We start from the raw sequence: 27,692 nt of genomic DNA, 5'->3' as shown, positions 1-27,692 counted from the left end.
AAGAAAGGAATATATATTTCTTTTTTTCAGTTATTGGCCTTGCATAAAACCACCTGTCCATATATATGGCTTATTTGATCTAAGAGAATGTAGGAAGATGAAACTTAAGTATGAGAGAGGTGTGCAGACAGTGTTTACCTTTTGGATTCCGATAAACTAGGCCAATTTATTCCTTAATGACAGCATTCATACAGCACTTTAATTTATATTGCTTTATACTTTTGATAGTCTCTAATTAACTGAAGTGGCCTTGGGTAGGTGTGGTCAGTCTTCAATTTGAGATTTTAATGCCTCTGAAATCTGTAAACTGTTTTATTGTCTTAATGGTTTTCCTTTGCCACCTGTCATATCTTATCTGGAATTAAGACTCCACCCTTATTTTTCCTTTGTTGGGGCCTTGGGTTGATTCTGCGCTGCCCTGCCCCTCCCTCTGTGGTACCTGCGCGCACACACGGCACGGAAAGGGCTGTGGCACAGATTCCCTGGGTGGGCTGCACCACAGGGTGGGCTCAGCGCCAGCTGTTCCACAGAGCTGCCAACCCCACGTGTTGTGCTTTCAGCCTCTCCCAAGACCCAGCAAGGACAGGGCTGTTTGAAAGCGTGCAGGATGGTTGCCTGTGCCAAAAAGCTCAGCGATAAAAATAATCTTCAGAAACTTTTATTTCTTAGGGGATTTCAGTGTTAATACTTAAGCGTAAAGATTCAATAACATAGATCCTTTCAGGCTGTTGTCAGAATCATACAAACAATAAATTCAAAATAAACTTGATTGTGAATACTCAAATGATCTGTTCATAAATACATTATGTATTCACTATCTGGGAAGCCTCAAATTATTAAAAATCATCCTTCTGTCTGTTGTGGCAGCTTTTATTTTTAATACTGTGGTAACTTAAACAGCTGAGTTAATGTAAAGCAAATGGTACTAAAAGTCAAGCTATCCCTGCCTGATAAATTTCAGTGTTGACAGAATTCATACAGCAGCACTTACAAGGAAGTTTTAATGAAAGAAATGCTTACAAGAAAGCAATAAGGGCGAGGGGAAAGCACTTTTTCAAATTAAGATCCACTTGAGCTTTCAAAGGCGATATGGCAACACTTTCTTTTAATTGAGCTTTATCTGTTTGTTCAAAATACTTTATAAAGTTTTATTTCCTCAGTGTTAAATATATTCCATGTGCGCTATATAGTATGTACTCAATTCACTTGTTTCTTCACAGCTGTGTTTGTAGATTAGAGCAGGAAACAATATAAGCAGGTGAGATTTTGTTCTGCTGCAATTCATTAACTCTGTTACCAGCTCCAGCAAGTGTAGTGTCTTGCCCTTTATTAAGGTACTGAAGAGATCTGCTGCTTGGTTTTTCTCATTGACAATTGATGGTTTACAGTGTTTTGACCACTAGATGCATACTGGCCTCTGTAGGACTGAATATTGGTATTGGGTCTATGGCTGACTGCAAGGAGGTACATAGAGAAGTGTTACACAAATAAACTGTTGTTGGAAAAGGAATCACATGGTGGGATTTCGATCCACAAAGAGCACTTCATGGGTGCCTGTTGTGATTTCAAACAAGCATTGTTTTGTTTCTTAGCAGAGCCTGTGATACTCAGCGTTCTTAGGATGTTCTCTTCCTCTTCTATTGGTTATAGAAAATTGTGTGCAGTTGTTCTGCTTTTAGTTCTTTCTCTTTCTTCTGTTGTGTGGTTGCTGTAGATGGGTTGCCTATGATAAAGAGCGATACAAAGGCCATCAGTACTTGCTGGAGGAGGGAGATTATGAAGACAGACGCTCATGGGGGGGAACTGACAGTGTCCTCCTGTCTTTCCGGTTCCTTCAGGCTGTAAGTACTTTCATGAATTTCACACAAGTTATGCACAGTTCTGTACATAAAGAGGAAGGTTATTCTTCATGTATGTTACAGCTGTCTTGGGTATGGACATTCCATCTTTTGCCCAAGTTCACTCTCGTTCTTTTCCTGTTTGCTGAAATTTAGAATGCACTGTATACATTGTAAAGCAGAAGCAGGTTCTAAATAGCCTTTGTAAAGTTTATACAAAGAATGTATCATGCAGAATTCCTTGTTTTCCTGCCAGATTTTCCAAGTATCTTACTTTTGCACTTCAAACTGTTTGCATCTCTGGAACAGAATTTTCTTAAACATATAACATGCATAACTGTACAGTATAGTTCTTTATTAAAATAAAAATAGCTTTTTAACACAGCAGCTGTTGCAAGCCTTAAAACAGCATTACCCTCTGTCTCTGTGATTTTTGTGCCAGAAAATTTTGGCAGCAAAAACAATCATGGTGAAAAAATCCCAGCTACTAAAATGTGATCAGTGGGGGCAAAGATGAAATAATAATAAAAACTATACCAGAGTCCAGTATTGGATGTAAAGTTAGACTTCTCAGTGATGGGAAAACATGGAATTAGAACTTTTTTATCATTTCCTTTGGTTTGGAAGGTTTTTGCTTGGGGATTTGGAGATTTTTTTTCTTTATAATAGGAGTTCTGTGAGCTTTAAATACAATTGCAAAGAGTGTCTAATTTTGAGAATTAGTGTGTTCACTTTGAGATTACCCAGTCTTCCTGATGAGATTTTATATTTCTGAGTTTCTGAGGGAGGAATTTTGTGAAGTTTGAAGACAGACTTCTAGAGCAAACTCATTGTCTCAACAGTCAGTATTTAAGAACAAAACAAAAAGCTAATGGTAACAAAAAAGCCATGCTTAAATTCACAATTTGAAGTTTTGATTTTTAGGAAAAGCTATTTTTATAATTGGAATCTATCATATAACTTAGGAGAATAAACTAAATTGAAGAAAAATGTCCTTCTCTAATTTGTTTTCTAACTCCTCGTTTTGAATGTGCAGAATCCTATTCAGTTACTGATTAACCTTAGTTTCTTTTTCAAGCTATACATAAGATACTTGAGTAACTTTAATCTTTTTAAATCTTCCTCTTGGCAAAGGACATAAATACAAGCTTAAAATTGTGCACGTGCCTAGCAGAGATGACCTTCCATGTATATGCGTGTATTTCGTTTGACTCACACCTAGAACAGTCAGAATGCGCATTAACATGTTAAAAACATGTATCATTCATGCTCGTATATCATTCAAATTGGCATATAAATATACACCTATATGTACATATTGATCATAAAAGCATAAGTAATACCTTTCCTCAAATTGTAGCATAACTAAAGGCAGTGAGCTCATTGCCAGTAAAACTAACTAATGGCACTGGCATTTTGTTGTTCGGCCTGACCAACAGATTGGCCGCCTCTCTCTGATGTGCAATACACAGGTCAGTGTTCAGGCTTGCCATATGCTGCCTTTGTGACTGTGTCCGGATTTTTAAAACATTTTAGTCACAAATTCTTGTTTACAAGGGGACCTGGGCAAGAATCCAAAGCTAGTTTCTGTGCACTTCAGGCCCCTCGCTGCACAGCGAGCTTATTAGCTCTTCTCTGTAATCTCAGAAATTCTGTCAGGAGAAGTGCAGTAAAGGTTGTGGTGGTCTTGGACTCTTCAGGGGTGTTGCTGGATATCAGGTCTTTAGTGCTCTTCCCTAGAAATTCTGTTTTAGTCAGACAAATTCAAGAGCATCTTTAGATGTTTTTGTGAAGTGTGGCCAGGTTGAATTATTCATGGTCAGCTTAGGTACCTTTATTATGTACTCACTGGTGTGGTCTCATGTAGGGGTCAATCCAGCCCAGACTTTTTTGGGTTTGTTTTTGCTGGGACATGACACCAGGTGACCTTGATTGTGTTGGCATTACGGCCAGCCCAGACCTGAAAACAATTCAGCCTGGCTCACCACGGCCTGAAGCCAAAGCTAATGAGCCCTATGTACCTGAGTCAGCTCCAGGCAGAGTCGGATCCAGTGTCTTTGTGGTGTTCCCAGAGCAGGGAGCGTGGTGCAGGAGCACGTAAATGGCTCTGCAGAGAGCCAGACTGGGTACAGCATGCCGCCTTAGCTTGGGTCAGGACTGGCTCTGTCAGCCTGGCTTAGCGCTATGCAAAGCTATTCAAATGTTTTTGCCCTGCGATGCTCAACACGACAGGTTCCACCAGAGCTTATTAGCGCTAGGAAAATCCAGCTAGTGTTTCTGTATGCATACCAGCAACTGCAGTTGAGCTGAGGCATGAATTTAATTTCCTGACAAATCAGAAAGGTTAGACATCACGCACAAAAGAGGGATTGTTGCAAGTCACCCCTCCCCACCCACTGGTGAAGATGTACACGCATGTAGGCATACTGCAAGAGCTTTCACTTTTCATCTGTCTTAAATATTTCTGCTGTTAATAGTCACAAGCTCTAATGTGGGGATTCAGGAAGTGTTTTGAAAGCAGAGATAGAAAGAACTTGTAGAATCGTATCTTCCAGTGTACTCCCAGCTCTCTTATCAGTACCTATATTGGACACACTGGAGGGGGCTTGTTCCCGAGGGTGCACAGCAGTTTGTACTGTGTGCTGGTTCGGGCATTTAGTTCTTTTCTCCAGTGTCAGGTGAGAGAACCTGTGAAGCTGAGTTTGCTCGTGGCTGTCATGATCAAGAAAAGAGCAAAGCTGCTGAGTCTCAGTGGAGCCAAGTGTGTTGCCTTCAGAGCTTTCCCACTAATGTTTTCAAGCCTAAAATTATTTGCCTTGGTGGGAAAATCCTTTTTCAAGTATGTTTCCTGTTGCTTATTGTAAAAGAAGCTGTAGTGAAAATTTAGGGAGGAAAAATTGATGGCTGAATTTGAAATATGTTTTCAATGTAATTACAATTGTGGGTATGTTTCAGTAATTTGAATTTAGTCAAATAAATTATGTGCAGTTTTGGTCTAAATGGATTTTCAGGAACTCTTACTAAGTCCTTGCTTTAGGACTGTTAAGGGTAGCTGGTTTTCATTTGTATTTCATTTGTATTCTTGTATGCTAGTTTATGTGTGGCTTTTGTTTTGTTTTTCTAAAAAGTAGTCCGAAGCTGTAGTTTTTGTTCATGATGATTTTACCAGACCTGGCACTTGAATTTCTACTGTATACCTGAAGTAGTTGCAACTTTTTAAATAAATGAAAGGAGATGGTTAACATAGTAGGAAAACCAGTTTTACGACAGCGTTTGTTCCATCACTTTTTAGTGTCCTGTAAACAATGCAGAAAGGTTGAGCCATGTCAGTGTTTGTTCTAAAATTGGTTTTCTTTATTCATTATGATTGAATCCTGTACAAAGGCATGTTGTCCTGTAAAGAGTCTGTTCAGTCAGGTGAACCTGACCAAATGAATCTGGCTACATGCTTGGCCTGGCTTTAATTTTTAAGTGGTTTTTGATTGTTTTAAGTCTTTGTTTTCTCAGTGTAGCCTTCAGCGTGCTGCTCTCAGCAGCAAGTATGTAGTGCAATAATTCCTGTGATGGTGTCCTTAATATGTTGGTGAATCTGCCTTGGCTCCTGTATTTGCTTTATAGCCTTTTCTCTTGTTTGCAAGACTTGCTTATTTTCAACTTATTATAACATCGCTGAGTGTTTCAGAAACACTGAAATTGAATTGAGTTTGTGGGGGTTTTTTGTTAGAAGTTAAAGGGAGTGAATGGATTGTTGTTTTCCGTTTCCCCAAGCAGTGACTGAACTGTGTGCTTAAATTGCTAAGTGGTTAAAATACTGGAGATTTGAAACCCAAATTCACATCATCTGAAGGTGTCCAAGTAATGTGGTTGAGCAGCTGTGCTAGCTGAAATCATAAGCAATGTCACATGGCTATATAAGAGAGCACATGACAGTGTCGTGTGGGATTTATTTTATAGCTGTAGTGACTAGTTATACAATGGATGTATCCAAAAACTACAAACCCCTTTGTGCTGGAAAGGTGACCTTGCTCAATCTCATCTTCTCCATGATTATTGCCTTGTTGCTGGGAAGGGATGAGAAAGCAGAACTTGAAGACTATAGTCATGGTAATGCTTAGAGTAGTCATTTGTGAAGCTGTCAGAAGATCAGTGTTAAATCCCCAACCCTTCTCTTTCCCACACAGGCGTCTTTGCACTCTCGGTCATCCTTGTAGAGGAAAGGATGGTGCTCAGGGGCAGCAGGTTCTTCCTCTCTTCAGTGGAAACCACTGCAGGCCATATCAGAGTGCCAGCTTCCAGCTAGACACTTCAATGCCAAAATATCCCATAAAGATCCTCACAAGGGACCTAAGCTACTTCACTGCTTTATGAAACACTGACTTTCAGCCTACAGCTCTTTTCCAGAATGTTTTGTTGTGGAGTGTCACTGAGGTCTGACAACCTGTCTTCTAACTCCTGTGCTACCTCTTAGGATTTTATAGAGTCGTCAGTGTCGCTTTTTCAGTCTGATGATGAAGATGGGAAAGTGTTAGACATCATCAATGAAGAAATCCCTGATTTGGAGCTGGCTGGATTTGGCCCAGAGACAAGATCGATTCTTGTGAAAAGTGGAGTGTAAGTCCACTGAAATATCTGAATGAAATTAAGTATTTTTCTGCACAGTTGGATTTGGGTACATCTTTTGACAAAATATATTTCACATGATACAGATGGTAAATGTCTGGGGGAAAACAATGTTTCTTTCTAAGTGGAAGAAAAAAAAAAATCTTAGTTTTCTCTAAGTCTCATGGCTACACCTTGACTCGGATCTGGTCGTTCTTGTTACTAGAGAAAGCTCGTGGTGTTCCTCCAGAGGTCACACAGACCGTAGTTTCCTGGTAGCAGGGAGGAAGCTTTGGCAGTCATAAAAAGAGGGATTTGGGGTATCTTAAGAAATGGGATACCTTTTGGGACAGGTGGAGCCTGTACAGAAAGGATGGGCTGTGCCTTATTTGTAATAACCTCTGGCTGCTGGCACTGACAATTAAAATAGTTTTTAGAGAGCTATCTGAACTAGAAGCAGGGGATTGAACCAACAGGCGTGGAAGAATAAATGGCTGAAGCTGATAGAGCCTACAGAGTAGATTTAGCTGACTTTTGGTGTGCATATATGAAGTTCAGGAGGAAAATAAAGAGCATAATTGCAATAAATAAGGAAGGTAATTAGCCCGCCTGCAATGTCTGTTGAGATAGATAGGCAGCATTAACTGATGGTGTAGCCCTGTCAGTAGGGTGTGCTGAACAGGTAAAGGTTCAGCTGAGAGAGATTCAAAATCTTGTCACTTAAGTGTCTTTCCTCTGGGCTTATAAGCAAGGCATCATCTCATGCTGAATGTATATTTGATAGAAAAGCAGACACCTGGAGTTGCCTGTTTGTCAAAGTGGTGTTTGCAATGTAAATTTTGTGCCTTTTGTTGGGTTTGATGGTACAGTGTCTGTCAGATGGACATATCAAGAAAACTCTAAAGAATATTGTTCTATTTAGCTTATAAGTATGTTTATCAAACTACACAGCACATTTTTCTGTTTTCAGTTTAATTTTTATGTCATTCTCCAGGTGGGTCGCATATCAGCAGAAATATTTCTGTGGGGAACAATATGTATTGGAGAAAGGAAAATACAAATGTTTCTTTGACTGGGGAGGATCTAGTAAAATCATCATGTCAATTCGACCTATTAAGTTGGTGAGTTACCAGAACTTGTTAAGGGCAAAACTTAAAAGAAATGATACCTTTGGAGATCAGAGTATACAATAGTGTTATTATGCAGGCTATGCTGTTTAATCAATTTGTCTCTTTACTTGGAAACAAGTTAAAGACCCTCATGGATGACATATAATGAGTCTGTTCAGGATGGAGACTGAAGTGGACAATCTGCATCTTTCTTATCTGTAGAGAAAACCGTTGAGGAAGCTTCATAAGAAGAACTTCCCTTTGGCAGACTGCATTCATGGAAATAATAACCTGACCTGGAAAGATTAATTTGCCTTAAAACATAGTAATTTATAATGCCTAATTGATAATAGATATAAAAATACTTCAGAATTTATCTGGCCCATATTGTTGTTGTATAATAGAGGTCTGTTCCCCCCTCATTTTTATGCTAAAATATCTGTAATACACCCAGTGAATAAAGACAGGAAATATTTTTAATCCATTACTAAGTCCAAGGTAGAGCAACTTGCCCAAATATATTTGATCCAGGTCTGTCAGAACTCTAATGCAAAACAAAGGCAATCCTCAGTAATGAGTGTGTAATAAACGATACTACTACACTGAAAATAGGAAAGGAACAAACATTTAACCTTATTTTGAAGAGCACATTGTTAGGAAATAGAAACTTTCCTTAACAACGTGTTGAAAGAGGCATCCCAGTATTCTGTTGTTTTTAATTCTGTCTTTTTTCAACAAGTAGACTCAAAAATAAATAGACATTTACATGGGCTCTAATCCACATTATGTGAACTAATTAATGCTGGTGGAAGTTTTCTGTGTGAAAAGGGACTGAACAGTCAGGCAGGTAGTCGTGAGCACACAGGCAGCTGATGGCAGGGGCTGAGGAAGAGAACTGTGCCAAGAGCATGGGAAGTGTGGTTTTCCCTGCTCTAGAGTTTGTAGTTAACAAATTTCAGGAACTTGACATGTTTTCTAGGAAACTAACTGTAATTAATTTTGTTTACTTATATGCATGTATATGTATTTATTATTGCAGGAAGCACTTGGAACGAGTGAGCCTCCACATTTGGTATGTTGACATTATGTAACAGTCCCTAGTACTAAAATATGTTTAATAATTAAATACAGGTAATGTTGAATGTCTTGCTTTGTTACTTCAGATGGTGTATCATTATTATCATCTCCATACAGCAGAGCATTGATGGAGGAAACTAGTAGATATATAAGGTTAAGTTTGCTAATGTTCTACTTTTTGCTTTTATTCCAGGTCATACCTTTTAGTATTCTGTTCTCAAAAATGCAAGCAGTTCAGTAGGTTTTGAGTGACTTTGGGCCATTATAGCTATTTATTTTCCTCTTCTTTCCTTCCTCATTCTGGAAATTCACTATTACATGCATTCATCCTTTGTGGCATACATTCTTTCCGTTATTTTGCGTTATATCCGATGTGTCACTATCTTGCTTATGTATGAGGTGAAGAAGAAAGTATAAACTGCAAAAAATTGAACTGCATGCTTCAAACCTGCAGATGCATCAACTGGGGAAGCTGGGGTTTTTTCAGTCTCGGATGCTGGTAGCTCTGCTTTTCATAGTCTCTCAACCGTGCTCTTAATTAAGCAAATTTGGAAAACTTTGTTTCAAGAAACATGACATTTTTTCAGACTAAAGAGACTTTAGAGTTCAATGGTTCTGTTTCTTAAAACTTAAGAATTTTGTCATCTGGACACAATTTTGTTCTTTCTTGTTTGATGGCTGTAATAGCTGTAGGGCCATGGGAAATACATTGTGTTACTTAGCAGGTTGACCACACCCTTCTTTTTCTACAAGTATTCTAGTTCTACAGTTTTATTATTAACCCAGGACTACAGGAAATGTTTCCTGTTTGAAGACATAATTGGTGTATTATTTTAGTCTTAAACACTGATTTCCTGCCAGACCTATTCATATGGTAGTTTGCAGCCAAATTCAAACACTGGCAAGTATGTTCGCAGTAAGGCCTTGGTAAATGATACCAGGTAAAATAACCAACGCAGAGAAAAATGGTGGGATCCAAACAGTTGAAGATAATTTTCTGTCTTCAACCCTTCTACTTTTTCAGGATCTCCCAAAAACTATTCTTGAGTGATTTAATCCAGTTTTGCAGACCTTTAAGATCAATTTAAACCGTGGAAGTTTCAATAAATTGTGCTTTTACAGTCATTTTATTTCCAGTGATACGTGAAAAAAAAAAAAAAAACTTCACACCTCTGTGTATCTGCGCAGTCACCTTCATATACAGAAATCTTAGTGCCGTTTTCAAAAAATACTACCATGACTTATCACTATACTGGTTTTCATAGGATTCTGCCCTAAAGCTGGGGAAGGAGGAATATCATTCATATTGCTATAGTTCTTTTAGGACAGGAAATACTTTGAGTAAGTTTTTATGAGAAAACATTTCATCACTTAGGATAAGGAAGGGACAGTCTTTTTGATAAATACAAAAAATTCCCATTCAAAGTAAAGTAAAAGTTTTCATGTGTGCAACAGTCTCTTAGTTTGGAACTCAAAAGCATGGTGCTTATGAGCTGGCAAATCCTTACACATCCTAATGTTTGATCAAAAGCCCCATATACTGGTTATTTTGAATGATTATACATTCTCCCACCTTTAATAAACATATGTCTGAGCTAAGGGAACTGTTTTCACTCTCTATAAGAGTGCCTCTTTTTTTCACTTCTGGTTTTAGTTGCTAATCAGAAATTGAAAACCAGTTACATTTTCTTAAATGTCTCAGTAACTCCCATGACCTTTTCTTCCTGCCAGGCTCCCTAGTAAACAAAGTACATATAACGCAAGAATGGCTGAAATCACCAACTCCAAAAAGACATTCATTTTATTCATTAAAAATAAAACTCGGTTTTGCCAAGCAAGAACAAAGCCTCTTTCAATGGCAGCTGACTTATACAGATGATTTAGGAAGCAGAGATAATTGCTGTGATAACTTGTGTTTTAAAATGCTGTCCATTGACTTTTCAGGAAGCAAAACCTCATACAGAAATGTCAAACCCTGACAAAGTAGAGATAGCTGAAGTTTGAGACTAATTGCAGATATGCAATGTTTTCACTGAGGAATCAGCACTTCACCCCCCAGCTTTTGTCAAATTAACACCATCATTCGTTATTAGATGTATTCTGTATAAAAATGAGTTATCAATCTTTTTTTAAAAGCCTTGCATAGCATCTGACCTATGAAAGACAGTGTGTGTATATATATTAGTTTATAAAGAGGTTTGAGATAAGTGGTTAGAAAATACCATATAATTACAGCTTACATAGATGCTTTGTGACATAGCAGTGCAATTATATTCACAGAAAAGTCAGTTACCTTTTATTCATGATATTGTAGCAGATTCATGCCCTCCAATTTGCAGTTACAGCATGCAAGGTCAGGTTGGGCCTTTCTCATTCCTTCTAACAGGAAACATATTCATTTGTTTTAAAAATATAGACTGAGCTTTTCCATAAAATTGTTTTCTGATACTCATATTTGGCCTTCTTGCTTGGTACTGGCAAAAGCATTTGATTTATTTTCTTTGGCAGGAAGGTAGGGTGATTTGGAGCATGAAGGGGAAAGCAGCTCTTGCAACAGCCATGGTGTTTTTCTTCTGTTACAGAATATGAGCTTGATTCTCTTGATACAGTTACATTTTTCATTCTTTTCCAGTCTCTCTTTCAGGCTTTAAGGTGAAATTCTCTTCAGTTACACAGTGACAGCCCAAGGGTACAGAATTCTAGGTGACTTAGTGCTATAGATCATAGGCTATATCATACTACTTTTTTTCCTCTTTTTTTCTGTTACTGCAACACTTTATTGCTTTTTCAGGGTGAGTTGATCACATTTTACTGGTGGGGTATGGTTCAATGTGGCTTGAAGTTCTTCACCATGACCTGTAAAACCAGCTTTGCTGAACTTCACTAGTTGCGGGCACAGCCTAGTTCTTAAATGGGAAGCTACCTGTGATCACTGTCGTCACAGAAGATTTCAAGGCACTTTGTCGACAGTAGCCCTGTAGCTTTTGACCAACACTTCCCCATCCTGTTTTGAACACTGGATTGCTGAACTGTAGCAAGACTGAGCTGCAGTTCAGGGGTACTTTGGATGGAAGATAACATCCTCAGTCCTAGCCTTCTCTCTTTATCTAGGCCCTCTCCTGCTGCAGTTGAACTTATGCTTGACACCACTGCTTTAGCACCACTGGGAAGCATCCTGTACCAATCTCAGAGATGATAAAACACTTGATCTTTCTAAAAATAATGCAGCTGTAAAGGATTCCTTAAATGAGAATTCATTCTATTTATTGTACCTTTGTGAATTGAATGGATACTTCTCTAAGAGCACAGCTATCTCTGTTTACATTAATGATAATGTGTTAGTTTCCCTTCTAGTCATTGGTTTTGTTTTGTTTTGTTCTTGTAGCTCAAAGCTTTCAGTAATACACATTTCCAAGGAGCATGTATAGATTTCACAGCAGAAGTTTCAGATTTTACATCATTCATACCATGTTCTTTTAAGGTTCTTCGAGGATGGTAAGTCTGTTGTTTTACATGCCACCATTTAAAGTAAAATGAAAATTTCTATAAATGCTGCGAAATTTCAGGCAGCTGAAAGTGCATAACACATACCCATCATATTCCATCATGTCTTAGATGCTTTGTCTTGCAATGCATCTCAGTAACTGTCGTCCTGTCATTGATTTCGGGTAGTATGCATTTTGCTTTCCCTGTGGGAAGTTTGCACAGTTACTTTTTGTTAACTCCAGTTAGAATTTATTCCAGATTTTCAGAACTTGGTACAGTAGAAGTGTCTGCATTCCACTTGCGTCGTTTGACTCTGGAACGGAGATTTCTGTACCACATGATTGGATTTTGCTGCTTTGGTTGCTTTGTTGCATAGCCTTTCAAGCCGCCTTACTTTTAAGCTTAACAAGAACAAACAAATTTGTTATTCCTCATCTCCCTAACAAATATTAAATCTTGAAAAAAAAACCAAACTCAAAAACCAAAACCAAACACCTTACTGTTAATAAGCAGCTAGAGCAGCTAATCTTTTCTGTTACATTATTCTTGCAGTTGGCTCCTGTATTACCAAGGGGAAATCGCTGACAATCACTGTGTGCTGGAAGAAGGCCTCTATGTTGACCTCAGTTCCTGTGGCTGCCCAACTGCTACAATCAAATCCCTCAAGCCTATTCAATATGTAAGGACTTTATTGGGAAACAAACAAACAAAAAAAAGTTTTGGAACTCTTTTCCTAGTCAGATGTCTGAAGCAAGTGCTTGCGCTAAACAGACTCCCACTCGGGGAAAAGAGTGAAGTTTGTTTTCTTGGCTTATGGGATTTTTTGGTTTAGGATCAAGCCAGGCTGCGTGCGTGCATGCATGTGGTCGATTGTAGGCACACGCTCTTGGGTGTTCTGGGCTCCAAGTTACTCTCTTTAGTATGAGTTGCATTGGTTGGCATTTTTCTGACCGGTCTTTATAATACAGTTCAGCAAGCTTAGTATGCAGAGAGACATGGATTTTGTCACGTTGTCTAAGCATATGGGACTTTTTATTAGGCCCACATCCAAAGTTCTGTCTCAAAGCAAACTACACGCAAAAGACATGAAAATTGAAGTTATAAGGTAGCATATACTTGCCATAGTCTGTTTAATTTACTATTTCACAGAAATATGAAAAAGGTTTTCACCTCCTAATGGCATCTCAAATCACAGGTCAATAAAGTGGTGTAACATACCCACACATGTGGCCTGTGAGCTGTGTATGACACATCACATAGTCCAGTCCAAAGCTCATGTGGCCACCTTTGCTCTTGGTGACCTCTGAGATACAGGACAAGTACTTATTACACATACATATACAGTCTTTGTGTGACTTTCAGGTCACGTTGTTTGTGCTACCCAAGCACTCAACTTGCAGTCAAGTGACGTATTGTAGCAGTAAGATGAGATACAGGGTCCTCTATTGTCAGGAGACTGGACGGGAATGCATTGTACTATCCAGTATAAGATATTTACAGCTTTGTAACCCTGCACACAGGACATATGCCTCTGGAGTCTTGCTGTCATGTCTGTGCCTTTGTCTTGTATCTCAGTATTCTGCTATGCAAGAGCATAGAAGATTAGCTGGCCATAATGCTGTCAGTAAAAGAGAAGCCAGTGGCTGTTCTGCCCATGCCTCTCTAGTGCTGCCCAACTTCTCTAAAACTCTTCCTCCTTCCCTGATCACACAAACACAGTCTATGTGATGTGTGTCCTTCCACGTAACTGTTGAGAAACTAGACGTTAAGATTGCTCAATTCATTTTTCTTCAAGTATTAATGTCTTTTTTTCTATTTGTGAACAGATGTAAAAAAAAAAAAAAAGCCGCCATGGGCGTGGTGGGAAGGATGTACAGCTCAAGTTTCAAAGCTGGTCTTTACACTGGGTTACATAGATGGAGTGACTTCAGTGGAGCGATATCTTCCCATCTGCTGAGAGCCTGGTTTTCAGATTAAAGAACTCTGTTTCACGTCAGGCTTTTGGACTGTGCTATGCTAAATCAGAGCAAAGTTTTGACATGAAATGGTAGGTCTCCTCCAAATTCCCTGGCCTGTAATCTCGCAGGGAAGTAACTGCAGTTTGGCACCGTAGGAAGCTACTGGCAGCCCGTGATTATGGAGGGCCAAGCCCTGGGAGAAGCGTGTTTGGCAGGCTGTGTGTGGGAAGCTTACACACATCTTCCTGTGCTAAGTGCCCTGCACCTCTTAGTTCAGTTCCTCCTTTGCAAACAGGAGGCCTTGTATTTCACAAAATCGAGGCGCTAAACGGTGTAAAATGCTATTGAACCACACCTGTTTTACAAATAGAAATGCCCTCACCAGCCCACAACGCTGTGCGACGGTGCTCGCAGGCGTTGTGCAGCACAGACGTGATGTTCAGCACGCAGCAGCAGTGAGTTTGGTCGGTGGTCAGAAACAGCCGTAGTTAATTCTGTGCATTGTCCGCAAGGCACTGTTCTTGGAACAGAGCCCTTTTTATTACAAGATATTTCTGTTAGCTCATTCAAGAGAGCAGTGAGCGTATTCCCAAGTGGAATTTTTGCAGAGCTGTATTGAATTCGGTTGTGACATTGGGAACCCCTTCCATTGTTCAGCTCTAAATACCAGCCCAGTTTCGGACCTAAGGTGTGTATCTCGATAGCTCCCACGTAAGAGGGAAAATGTTTTGCCCTGAATGTGCGCTGTCTCCTCCCTGCTCTCCTTTAAGCAAGATATATTTGCTGCAAGCGTCACTGTTGGAAGGACTCTCATGCCGGGGGGAGCCATGTGTTGCTTTCACTGTGTGAGGTTTCTGTGTCCCAGATGCTGACTAGAAGTAGAGGCCCATGTGTGGCACTGGCAGAGGGGGGAAAAAAAATATGCTTTTAGCAGTACAAAGGACTCCTAAGGCTAGCTCATTACCAGCCTTTGAAAACAGTCAGTCCAGATGCCTTGACTGGTGTAGGTGCAGTCCAGCTGTATGTTTTAGAAGTAGATAGTTTCAGCCAGTCCTTTGGGGATAAGAGAACTAATCTGCTGGAGGAAATGGGGACACAGGATCTGGATATTCCCCTTCCGATTTGCAAGATTGTAATGATAATTAACTATATGTAACCTTGATATTGTACAGCTGAGTGAAGCACCAACTCTGGGCCTTTATCTGTGGGATGTGTGTAAGAATATAAGGTTCTTTGTGTGGGGCTAACTCCAAAGCAGCTGTGAAGCACAGCAGTCAGCACAGGCCACTGACACCTGCAGGGTGCACAGCTTGGCTGGGCTTCCACACTGATTTCTGCATCTGACCCTGAATCAAGATGCCCTTTCTGTTCCCGTGTGTTCTGGTCACTAAAAGGACCACTTAGCAATGTTTTCTGCCATTGCATGTAGCAATACCTTCAGTGTAACTTTTTGAGTTTTCACTTAAAATCTGTAACAGCTTTGAGGGGGCTTTTTGGATGTTGTCAGCTGCCACGAGATTTCTGGTCTCTCCATTTTGGAAGGAGAGTTTGAGGACTGAAGTTACACGTGTGTAGTGCTTCTTCACAGCATGGGCGTGCTTTCATGACCTCATGGAACAAAACTGTAAGGTGGTGGTGGGATTTTTGTGACAGAGTAAGGTAACAGTAATGCCTTAATCTATATTGAACAGCTCAGAACTTCTGCGAAGATTGACTGATACTTTTAAAAAACAGATCAACTAATTGAAGATAAGGAAAGGATTTGAGGCAATAGTTTGTTCTCTGAAAAATGCAGCTTTGCAAACAAACATGGCAAATGTTGTAAATGAAAAAAACTAAGGATTTTTTTTTTAGGAAAGTAAACTTCTGAGTTTTTAGTTTGAAAATCGCCAGAAATATAGTTTGCTTGTTTGAGCTTAATTACATAACCAAATGAAAAATCTCATTCTAAATCACTGAGTTGGCCCAATTCAAACAGAAAAAAGCCCAGAACTTTCAGGGCAATGCAAAATGAATTTGGATAAGCAAACAGACTCAGGCTAGCAGTGGTCTGATTTCTTCACTGTGATGACAGTATTTTAGGTTGGCTAGCTTTTGTTCTAACCTTTACTTCTTGGAGGGGTGTTTTATGGGTTCTTTGCTGAAAAGTAAAGTTGTCATTATTTAAGTATGGCATGCTACCCCCACCCCTTCTGCACACACAATCACCTATTTGTCAAGAAATTCAAATTAACATGGTTCCAGTTTGGTTATTTCCCCATTTGTTATGCACTAGTGTCATAGACATTGCACATCTTTGCAAACGGTTTCCTCTACTGTTTGTTCAAGAAGCAGCAAAGTGAAGTTAGATAGGTTTGTAAGGAGAGTAGAGAAGGTGTTCCCTTATTTCTAGGAACCTCTTTCCCATCTTGGCTTATTCTCCAAAGTGTATAATACAGGCATGGTCTCGTAAAGATTTAGTTTGAGTATTTTTTCTGCTGCTGTACCATTTCACTCCAATTCAAACTGGACTGTTTTGTCCTTCGGGGAGAGTTTAGGAAAAGCTGTAGGTTAGTAAGAGTATACAAAGAAAGAACAAAACATATCTGTACCTTGATAATGGGAAAATAATGTCATTTTTTTTTAATATTCCGGGAAGAAAAATAGTGTTGCAATACCCATATTAATCTAGATGGTGTGTGAAAAACGACGTGTGACATGGCCTCTTCCCTAATGGAAAGGGGAATGCTTCTAAAAGACCAATGACTCCTTTTTGTGTACTATTTTATGAGTAGGGAAAATATGCTAGAAAGTATTTAACTGAACAGGCAGTTCCTAACACTACTAATGTTAAGTGTGTAACATTGAACTAATGTAACTTTCCTCTCATCGTCTCCTTTCATCTAAAAATCCCAAAGCACTCTTCAATAAATGCTCGTGGATGAAATGTGCTGGTGGTGTTGTTAATAGCCACTCTGCGGACAGGTAAAAGCATAGCACAGGTTAAGGGGTGCTGCATTTGCTGCAGCGGTGCAAGTATCCATGCCTGTGTCGGCAAGGACTTGCCTTTTGCGTTGCCATGAATTCATGAAGAGGAAAGTACGGGCACTCGCCTGGTGTCAGGAAAGCAGGTGAAGTCAACTGGGTCACTTATAGGGCCAGGGTTGCTCACTGAGGGTTTTGCCCAGTGTTTGTTGCTTGAAGAGGTTAAGCTTTTGGAAGAGATACTGTTACAAGATGTTCTTAAAAAGGGGAATGTGCTGCCTTTTCTCAAGCATGTTGTTTCCTTAAGCTCCGTATAATATTTGATGTGACTTACATGGACAAGAGTAGCCAGGATTGTTGCAGTGAGCAATTAGTTTTCCTTCTGAAGTGTTAACTTCAGGCCTAAAGTTAAACCAGTCTTATAGTTTCCAAAAACAAAGATGAGATCTGGGTTGCAGGTTGTGCAATGCCTTTTTTTTCTTTTTTTTTTTTTTTCCCCTCCTTTTCTTTTGAGGCATTCCTTACTCTAGCACTGGTCAATCATGATAATTCCTGTATTTCTATATTGATTATCTTTTATATGTTAAACACAGGTGTTAACTAATCTCCCCAGCATTCCAGTGAGGGGAAATAATGAAATCAGATACAAAATGTTAATCGGTGTTTCCCAGGGCCAGGCAATGAGTCATTTTGTGTAGCTGTGTCCAGAGTGTAGGTGTTCCTGCTGCCCAGCGCTGTGCTTCTCTCTCTCAGCCAGGAGTCCGTCCCACACTGAAGGGAGTAGCCCAGTTAGTGCAGCTTCAGTAAAGACAGTTGCAAATGAGGAGTTAGCCAAGACTGAAGAGTAAAGATTTTTCCCAAGGATGTTGTAATACAGCTGTGGAGGCTCCTCCACTTGAGGCTCTGGCGAATGCTGTTTGCATAGCAACAGGTCAGCGGGGACGTGAAGTGGGGAAATGCACCAGCCCTGGCCATGACTGGGTTACAGTCATGCTTTAGTCCAGCCCTGTGGATTTCTTGTCTTGGCTTTATTAGGCTTTCCCATCTAAGTTTGCAAAAAAAGGTGTGAGGAAAGTTATAGTTTGGGGTGAGTCCTCCTCAAAAGGGATAAAGTAATAATTTTCACAAAATTCATTATGAAAAAATTATCCATGTTATCCATAGCTAAAACAATACTTGTTCGTATGTAAGAGCATGCGTGCAAATTCTCTTGTGCACTTCATTTTCAGTTGTAGATCCTTTTGGTTAGCTGCTTTGTGTCCGTACACTATTGCCTTTCAGTAGGTCAAGCACCTAAGCCTTGCACTGCAAACAAAAGGCATTTGAAAGGAAGCTCATCTTGCACTCATTTTTGTTTAATATCAAACACTTCAGGCTTGCATTGCATTTTTTTCTGAACTGGTAAAGCATAAAACTTTGTTCTGAATTGTGGATAATTTGTGTTGCACAGGTTCTCTCTGCTAAAAAAAGGTAGAAGTCACTGAGGGGAAAGCCTGAGCTGAGTTGAACTGTGTGAGAGGTTTTTGTTGAGTTGATTGCCATGGCCTACTGTTCAGCCTCTGAAATCACAGCGTGGAGAGGAAAAAAGCAGTGTCACGTTCATGGCCTCACATGCTGTACTAGCCATAGACTACCACACCTGTTAAGTAAAGAATATCACTGTATTTAATAGTTCACAAGGCTGCTTATCCTTGAAATGCTATGTAAATATAGCCTTCCTTAATCACCAGCCTCTTGAATATATTAAATCTCTTCAAGTTTCTCCCTGGACAGTGGCATTAAAAAACAGGACAAGCGAAACTTCTTGAAATTTCCTTGGTACTGGTTTGAGCAAGGCAATTAGTTCCTCAGTGCACAAAGATCAGGTTAAGTAATTATTTAAGTGCTTTGTCATTCTTCAGTTGGCAAGCTTTCCCCAAAGGATGATGTTTCAGGTATTTTCCTTGAAATAACTAGGAAAGGAAGCTAAGGTAATCCTGACCTAGAGATGGCAATGACTTGGCAGTTGTGGGTAGATCATAGAACTGTAGAATCATTTCAGTTGGAAGAGAGACCCTCAGAGTCACAGAGTCCAACCATAACCTAACCTAACTAAGCACTAAGCCATGTCCCCAGGAACCTCATCTAAAGGCCTTTTAATCACCTCCAGGGATGGTGACTCCACCACTTCCCTGGGCAGCCCGTTCCAATGCCTGACAACCCTTTCCATGAAGAATTTTTTCCTAATATCCAATCTAAACCTCCCCTGGCACAACTTGAGGCTGTTTCCTCTTGTCCAATCACTTGCTACTTGGGAGAAGAGACCAACACCCTCCGTGCTACAACCTCCTTTCAGGTAGTTGTAGAGAGTGATAAGGTCTCCCCCCTCAGCCTCCTTTTCTCCAGGCTAAACAGCCCCAGTTCCTTCAGCTGCTCTTCCTCAGACTTGTGCTCCAGACCCCTCACCAGCTTCATTGCCCTTCCCTGAGCCTGTAGTTCTGCCTGGGGTTGTTGTGACCCAAGTGCAGGACCTGGCACTTGGCCTTGTTGAACCTCATACAATTGGCCTCAGCCCATCGATCCAGCCGGTCCAGATCCCTCTGTATGGCCTTCCTACCCTCCAGCAGATCAACACTCCCACCCAGTTTCGTGTCATCTGCAAACTCACTATGTAGATATCTTTAGCTCATCTTTCAAAACTGGGGACTGGGGTCCACCTAAAGCAACCCCACATTCTGAGGTTGCCTCCTCTTGTGTTCTCAGCCAGTTGCCCTTCCTCTGGCTCCTGGAGAGCCCCGTTCCTCCCTGGCCTGTCAGGACTGGGCCTCGGTGAAGAAAGCTGATCCTGTCAAGTCTCACACTTATCTGTTGGTGATGACTCTTCAGCCTGAAAATGGGTGAAAGGGCCCCTCAGCATTCTGCAAGGAAGGATTGGGAGCAAGATGCTTCTGTAGTAAGTGTAACAGCATAGCCTCAAAACCTTGTTTTTTACTGTTGATAGTTTCCATGGAGCTATGAAAACAAAATCAGAGAAGAAAGCCAGGCCAAGTCACTGCTGCCAGCTGTTGGTGTAAAATGGTATATATAAAGTGAGTGATCGGCTCATTGCTCTATATATGGTTATGGAAATAGGGGAGCTTCAGCGCTTGAGACAGCAGCGTGTTTTCTTTCTTCTGTGCTTCACGTCTGTGCCAAGATCGGCGGAGTCCTTCTGAGGTCTCACTGGAAAGGTGGTATCAGTCCTTGCGATGGGTTGTGCGTGTGTCTCACAGATGTGTTATCTGCTGTGCACCAACAGCCTGGGGCTCTGAGCAACCGGATGGGGCTTTCTCAGGCCCATTAGGTTCAAACAGTCTCAGCCACCTGAGAGCGAGAGTCATTTTAATTGACTTCACCAATTTGCTGTTCCGATTATTGGTGTATAAATGGATACGCTGTATTAGATGACTTGGTCAATCTGGTATAGCATCCCTGTCTCTTAAGGTACTGAATGTTGCAACAGCAGGACAAATTTTAGGCTTCGGTAACGGTGTCTAAAAACAAGGATGCCAAATGGTGTTTCCCATGCTCACTAATGCGCTTGTGGAAACTCTCCCTGTTGGACCTGTTCTGGACACAGCTTCTGGTCTCAGTGGAGTGTGATGACGCTGCCTTGCTGAGCAAAGCAACCTGAGAAGTAGCTGCCTGCACTAGGTCTGCTGGTCTAGATTTCAAAGTAAGTGTTTAGACGCATACTGTAAATTTGATCCACCTCATCCAGCAGAAGGCAGGTGGGAAAAATGACATCTCAAAACAAAAATGTTACGGGTTTAAATCTCTTTCTGTTTTGTAACATTAGTTTTTTAGGAGTGCAGCGGGCTTTAAAAATCTCTCCAGGTAGATGATCTCAGGCTCTTCTTTAAAATGTCTCAGCAAACTCCCTGTCCATGCAGTGTTGCACAACTGGCATTGTCCCTGCACTGGCTGTCCCTTCCCTGGCACAAGGAAGCAATTTCTCTGAGGCAGGATTCGAACAACTGGCTACATACCAAGTGCACAGAGTCAGTGCCAGTAAATTTATAAGCTCTGAATCACCACTGAGCTCTTCAGAGACACTTCACTACATGTGCCTCTTCAAATATGAAAGTTAAGTTCTCTTAATTAGTCAGTGCCTGTGTCAGCTGAATTCAATATTTTGTTTCATTCATTCCACCTGAGGCCATGTTTTTGCTGCAGAAGAGATCCTACCTTTTCCCTGGGCCAGCTATCTTGGGGTAACATCTCCTAAGAACAAGGTGCCTTCCCTGGAGAGGCTGCTAATTGAAGCAGTTATTTTGACCTATTCCCTCTTCCTTTACCAGCTGCATCGAGATATAAATTACAAGTGCTTATGATTTTGGTTATGATACTTCCTTTATGGGGAAAGTTCCCTTATACTGAAAAATTGCACAAGTGTTGCTTGTACTAGGTCACAGACTTTGTGTATTTAAATCTGTTCCTTCTGTGCTTTTCTGCTGATCTTACAGCTGTACCACATTTTTGTGCAAACTGATCTTTTTATTTCCTTTCATAGGCAATCTCTTGACTGTAGAAAAGGACATTAAGTGAAAAATGTTTCAATTCTACATGAGACTAATTATGCTGTTTCTTCAAGATTGCCAGAATCAAACCAGGAATGTCTGTTAAAACATTGAGAATGTTTTTAGTTCTGATGTTTTTAACCTTTTCAAATTTGTAGATCCTTAAGATTTTTCCAGTGAACCACTGCTAACTGAAGTCTATGGACAATGGACTTGTGATTTACCTCACTACTTTAGGTGCCATCTGCAGATCACCCTCAAAACTACTGCTGTAACCTGTTCCATCAATAAATAAATAGACTGAATTTGTGAAAAGGAATCAAGACCCTAATGATACAGATCAGATCAAAAACAGATTTTTCAAATTCAAACAGAGGTGCCTCTGCATCTCAAAGCAACTCTCTGTGTCTGGCCTGTGTCAGTGGGGCACTATATTCTGATGACAAAGCCACTGATAAATCCATTATGTTTCAGCTCTGTGTGCTGCTTTGGTGGATGTACATTTTTTTTTCTTTGCTGTTACGTTTGCTGAGGGAGCATGATCTAACCCAAAAGGATGTGGAAATTAAACTGAAGTGGCCAAATATGTGCATCGTGCCTAACAACTGAAGTTGGACTATTCCTAGTAAAACTTTGCTTTTTCTTTTCTCCTTCCCACCCGAGGTTTTTGCTGAGCCCTCCATCAGTCTGTTTGCTCTGGAATGCTGCGAGGGCAGAGAGCTGCACTTCAGTGAACCCGTCAATTCTGTTTTGAATGAGGACCTTCATTTTTACACTCAGTCTGTGTGGGTGAGAAGTGGATTGTAAGTATAAGAGAAATACTCTTGACAGATTTACGTTATAGGAACTAATACTGAGCATGCTTTTTTCCCTGACTACTGCGTTTTTACATGGGGTGTGTTTTACATTCTAACTTCTATTTTGAGACAATATAAAATCCAAAAATGCAGCTGAATGCTAGACCCACTTTTTGTGTCAGGACCCAGAATGAAAAAAAACTGTGGGCAGAGGGTATATTTCTCCCTGTAAGAATTGTTGTCTTATCCGTATACAGTAACGAACAATAGAGCCTGTTGTTTAAGCCAGGAACCAAAAGTAAATAAGTTTTGATTGCTGACTTAACAAAGACAGGCAGAGTAAATTTGGACTGCCTTTATTAACCAGCTGTAAAATACCAGCTATAAAGTGCAGTGATTTAATGTAAACCACTGCAGCAGTTCAGTGGAGCTTGACATGCTGATCAGCTGCCAAAGAGGCAGCAACTTCTGAGAGAAGCTGGGGGCAGTTCTGACAGCTGGAACAGTAATTTTCTTCTGTTATTAGTTTAACCCCCCTCCGTGAGTGTGAACACACACCCAGGGTCTTCTGTGAAAACCATTTTACATCTGCAGAAGTGACCTTCTAACCTCTTCCACATCTCCCCCTTTTACCTTTTGGATAAAATTCCCAAGTGTTCTGTCTCGGCCACGTTTTCATCCTCCACATCCACAGCAACAACAAATAACTTGCAGAGTCTTGTCCTGCAACTGAGACCGACTGGACACTGCTGTTCTTCTAATGCAAATCACATTTCCTGTGTTTATTTTTAACTTTTCCCCCACCTTTCTCACATAGACAAAGTTTTAATTTTCTTGAGAGGTCTTAAGGGATGACAAAAAAAACACGCAAAATTTTAACTTAATTGGGCAAGGAATTTAGTGTAGACTTTCACAGCTTAGATATATCTCTGTGGTGATTCATATGATGAATTTTTCAAACGTTTCAAATCTGTTAACACCTAGAAGCCCAAACCCCTCTATGGATATCTGTAACAACACTGCTGAGCGCTCCTCTGATTTTTTTGAGGTTGGTACAAAGGCTAAGTCTAACTTAGCTAATGCGCCAGAGCACCATGGACTGTTTTTTTTCAGGAATTTCACGCAAGCATTTCCTTGAAAGGTTGGTTAAAGGTTGAACCTCCTTTTCTTCAAGAGCAGTCAGTAGCTGTTGACTTTAGCAGTGGACCCATAGTGAATCTAAGCTTCCCCACAAAGCTCTGCCAGTTCACTAGAAAGCCTAGTCCCTGACATCTGTGCCACTTCCATCCTGAGCCCTTGCTGAAAATGTATAGAAGAGAGCGTTCAGCTGGTGCTGTTGTCTTGAGGTGCTCTGGTGAGAGTAGCAAGCAACTCCCTTTGAGGTTGAGAACAGCATCCACGCTTTCCCTGTGCTCTGTGCTGGTTTGGAGGAGGAAAGGCCTTCTTTGGGAGGAGCACCTGACTTATTTCTGGTGGGAGTGTGTAAACCTTCATGCCTCTGTGGAGGTGTTACAGTCTAAAGTGTTTCCTAGTGGGGAACATCTCTTTATGAGCTTTCTCTGCCCTCTCATCAGGGCTGTGCAACTGGGAATTAAATCACTTTGCCTGTGCACGTGGCTGTAAATAAAGGGTGATGGCTTTGGGAGTAGAAAAGCACAGGAGAGTGAGTGCAGTGGTCCAGGCCCTTCGGCATCTTCCTGCTCACTTGTGAGCATCCAAGCCAGGTTAGCTGGTTCCCCGTCTGTGGGAGGGGGCAGGGCAGAAAGGCTGGGCTTTCTCTGAGCTCCCGTGGTGCTCCCCGGGAAGCAGAGCTCCTCAGCCTGTCCCGGTCCCACACTGCAGATAGCTGGCTTAAAGGTTGAGGGTGGCAGGTGATCGTGGGAAGTCTGTGGGATGTCCTAGAGGGTTTATTTGCTTTGCCTGTGATCAAGAGTTCAGGAAAGCAAATACAGAGGTTTCTTTGGCTTCTTGCTCCAAAGCCTACTGTCAGCCTTAGACAAATTACAAAGATTTATGTATATATAGCAATGGCATCTTGCTGCCAGGCTTAAGTATGAGGATCCTTCCTGAGCCAACTGAGCACCTGAGTCACAAATGGTGCAAGCTTGGACTGTGGCTTGGCAGAGGGGGCTGAGGCCCCTCAAGGTGTGGGAAAGGTGGCACAGCTGAGGCTGCTGGTTGCGTGACAGCTGAAATGAGCTCTGCCTGTGTCACTGAGTGTCAGGAGCCCAACCTGGCTTCAGGTGGTTAGTGCTGTAACAGCTCTTCTCCTCCTCGTTTCCTATAAATGTCTCCTTTGGCAACAGAAACTGCATTTCCAATGAGACTGTTCGATGATCTGGGGAGAACATTAGCAGTGAATTCTCAGTGACTTCACAGGAAGCATCGTAAGAAAACTGCCAGGAATGTGTTAGAAAAATAAGGAACACGCAGTGGTGGTCAGGCTGCTCTGAACGGTCAGGAGGGATGGGACTTAATCTGAGGAAACAGCGATACAGCCTCATCACAAGGCAGTTCACAGCTAGCACGTTTTAGCCTCCATGGAGTCCTGAGCGAGGCTAGCTGTGTGTTTCTCCAAATCATGCACTATCAGGAGAAAAGTAAATTACAGGTGCTGTGAGCACTGTTAGTGGATGTTTCCACACTGACTTGGAGCGCAGCCATCGCTCAGTGTTCCTGGCAGCTGACCTGTAATACAGGTAATGTGGGGAAACCAGGATTTGCTTTGTGTTCAGATGAGTTAATGAGTCAAGCATTTAGGATTCACTGCCAGCACAACAATGTCCTATTGATATAAACAAAACCGATCTGTGATTCTGAGGCTGCCTTTGTAAGCAGCAACATATCATCTATGGAGCAGATGTCTAGATAACAAGGGATCTGTATGTGCCAATGCTTTAACTCTGTGTTAACAAAGTATTTGGCCGTGTCCACAGCTCAGATGTCTGTTATGGCAATATATAGGTTTTGGAGTAAATATTTTGTATGTGTTTTCAGACAAGTGGAATAGCTATAGAAAGCTTTAATTACAACAACGACAGCATTGGACAAGATCCTTTCATAACTAAGAAGTAGAGTTCATGAGCTTCAGGCAGACAAACACAACACAGGCCACAAACCACTGAAATTGATGGCATTTTGTGCCATGATAATACAGGTTTGATGCTAGCACTACTGTGGAGAGGTTTGGGGGCTTTCAAGAGCATAGCCCCGAACACATGCCTGTAGTTTAGTTTTGCTATTGTTAACATATAGTCTTCGGTGTTCTGTTTTCTGTATCCAGGTGGATTGCATACGAAGGATGTAATTTTTTAGGGAAGCAGATTCTCCTGGAGCCCAGTGAGATTTCAAACTGGAACAAACACAGCGGCTGGAAAGTAATTGGCTCCCTTCGTCCCATGAAGCAGGTACCATAACAGTGTATGAGGACAATATTTTTTTGGACAGGGATTAGTGCACAAGGATCAGTTCTAGCACTAAGTATAATGGTGCGCATTGTGCTCCTTCAATCAGGCCAAATTATGAGAGCCAGAGGGACCTACTGGAAGATTACTGAAGCAGCAAATTTTTCCAGTGGCAATTATGGAGATCTATATTAGGCTCCTAAAAGGGAATAATTTCTAGTTTCTTGGAGCCAAGTTTTGTTTTTCTGAATGGCTCATTAGCATGTTCTGTAGATGCTCTATTTTTACATTTTTGCTGTATAATAATAATGAGAAAGCCAATTCTACATTAGCTCGTTTCATAATTAACATAAATGGAAGCAGGAACAAATTTGATTGTGCTGTAGCCTGGATTTCCAAAAGAAGCAAAGTTTATGTAGCTCCACCCAGTCTTCCCTCTCTGCCTCACCCCAAGTATTGCCCATTCCAACCTCATTCAAAGACTTAGGTCTCAAAACCACAGAGTTCTTAGGAGCTTTGTGAAAGGTAGATGGAGAAGCAAGACTGAGATCAATGCCCCTCGTTCAGAGAAAAGCAAGTACAGTTCTGCTGCTCTTTATTTTTAAACACTAGATTCAACTGGGGAAATGTTGCAGTGAACAAAAATAATCATCTTCAGCATTAGGTATGCATTACCTATCCCCCCCACTCCGTGGAAAAGTAAAGCTTTCCCCCCCGCCACTTCCCCAATGATTTGTTAGTCTAAGAAGTTGACAGCTCCCTGGAATTCTTTGGAAGTGGTTAACTACCAAAGGATCCCATTTTGGTTCTGTTTTTGCAAATAATAATAAAAATAATTTGAGCTGATCCGAAAAATTCTCTTCAGCAATCTGAAGAGCTTTTGTATTTGGTAGCTTTTTTTTTTTTTTTTTTTTTTTTTACACCCCAACCAGTGAGTGGTGTTGTAAGACCTACTTCAGCTACTTTGCTGGGACTTCTGGCATTTGGGGATTGTGTGAATATTTTTTTTTGTTTGGTTTTGGTTTAAATCCTGCAAACTGAGGGGCTTCCTTGAGTTTACGCAGTCAGTTACTTGTGTTTGACACTTCCGTGGACATGGTCTTTTTTTTTTTTTTTTGAGACGGGAGTAATACTACAAACCCGCACCACTTTGTTTCTTCCTGCTGGCTCCATTACAAAAACAGGCAAGTCTGCCAGTGTAAGAGGTAGTACAAGAAAAAGCAAAACATTTCTAACTCAGGCAAAATGAGACACACAAATTTTGCTCAGTGACTTCGTAATATAATCCCTTCCTTGTAAAGCATAACTATACATCATACTAATACACATTAGTTTATGGATGCTTGGTGGGAGAGAGGTTTTATTGTCTGTACCTTAGGGGTTGTTTTAACATGAAAAAAAAGATTTAAAGCTCCCAGAAGGAAAATCTTTGCTTGAGTTGGGGCTCCAGCAGAGTTGCCCTTTGTAGCTCACTGCTCTTCACTTGCACCAAAATCAGTGAAAAACAGAGCAAAAGCTTGAACCTTGTAGTAGCCCTACAAAATCTCCTCCTTTTTTGAGTAAAACAGGGATGCCAAGCTAGTACTCTGTTTTCCCTGCATGTTCAAAAGCAATAGTGTAACTTCCCTGCTATATATTCCAGTTGATGAGGGTTGAAGTTGCTGAATACGTGTCTCAGTAAGTTTTGTGTCCTGAGAATAAAATGCTTGTGGAGTACAGCCCATTTACTGGCCTTGGAATGAGTGAAATGCGCTGAACTAGAGGTATTTGCATATCACAGCAATTAGTTCTACAGACATGAATAATTTTAAAAAATACTTACAAAAACCACAACTATCTGCCATTGCTGCTTTTCCAACAAAAAAATTATTGAATGTCCTTGTCTGAAACTGGAACTGTAATGTATACTTTAGAAATCTGAT

The 27,692-nt window shown here is 40.8% G+C and overlaps 1 protein-coding gene across 1 annotated transcript in view; it reads left to right on the top strand.

Moving 5' to 3' along the window:
• Nucleotides 1-27,692, top strand: part of CRYBG3 (crystallin beta-gamma domain containing 3) — a 96,080-nt gene that overhangs the window by 60,923 nt on the left and 7,465 nt on the right. Inside the window, exons 13-20 of the mRNA XM_065638848.1 lie at nt 1,715-1,841; nt 6,307-6,449; nt 7,432-7,558; nt 8,586-8,618; nt 12,009-12,118; nt 12,662-12,788; nt 22,233-22,372; nt 25,650-25,773. Coding sequence (XP_065494920.1) covers nt 1,715-1,841; nt 6,307-6,449; nt 7,432-7,558; nt 8,586-8,618; nt 12,009-12,118; nt 12,662-12,788; nt 22,233-22,372; nt 25,650-25,773 — 931 coding nt within the window. The remainder of the gene's footprint in view (nt 1-1,714; nt 1,842-6,306; nt 6,450-7,431; nt 7,559-8,585; nt 8,619-12,008; nt 12,119-12,661; nt 12,789-22,232; nt 22,373-25,649; nt 25,774-27,692) is intronic.

This window comes from Caloenas nicobarica, chromosome 1 (assembly GCF_036013445.1).
Source record: "Caloenas nicobarica isolate bCalNic1 chromosome 1, bCalNic1.hap1, whole genome shotgun sequence".
NCBI classification, from domain to species: Eukaryota; Metazoa; Chordata; class Aves; order Columbiformes; family Columbidae; genus Caloenas; species Caloenas nicobarica.
The sequence above is the reverse complement of the archived record's forward strand: the minus strand, read 5'-3'. Positions and strand labels throughout refer to the sequence as shown.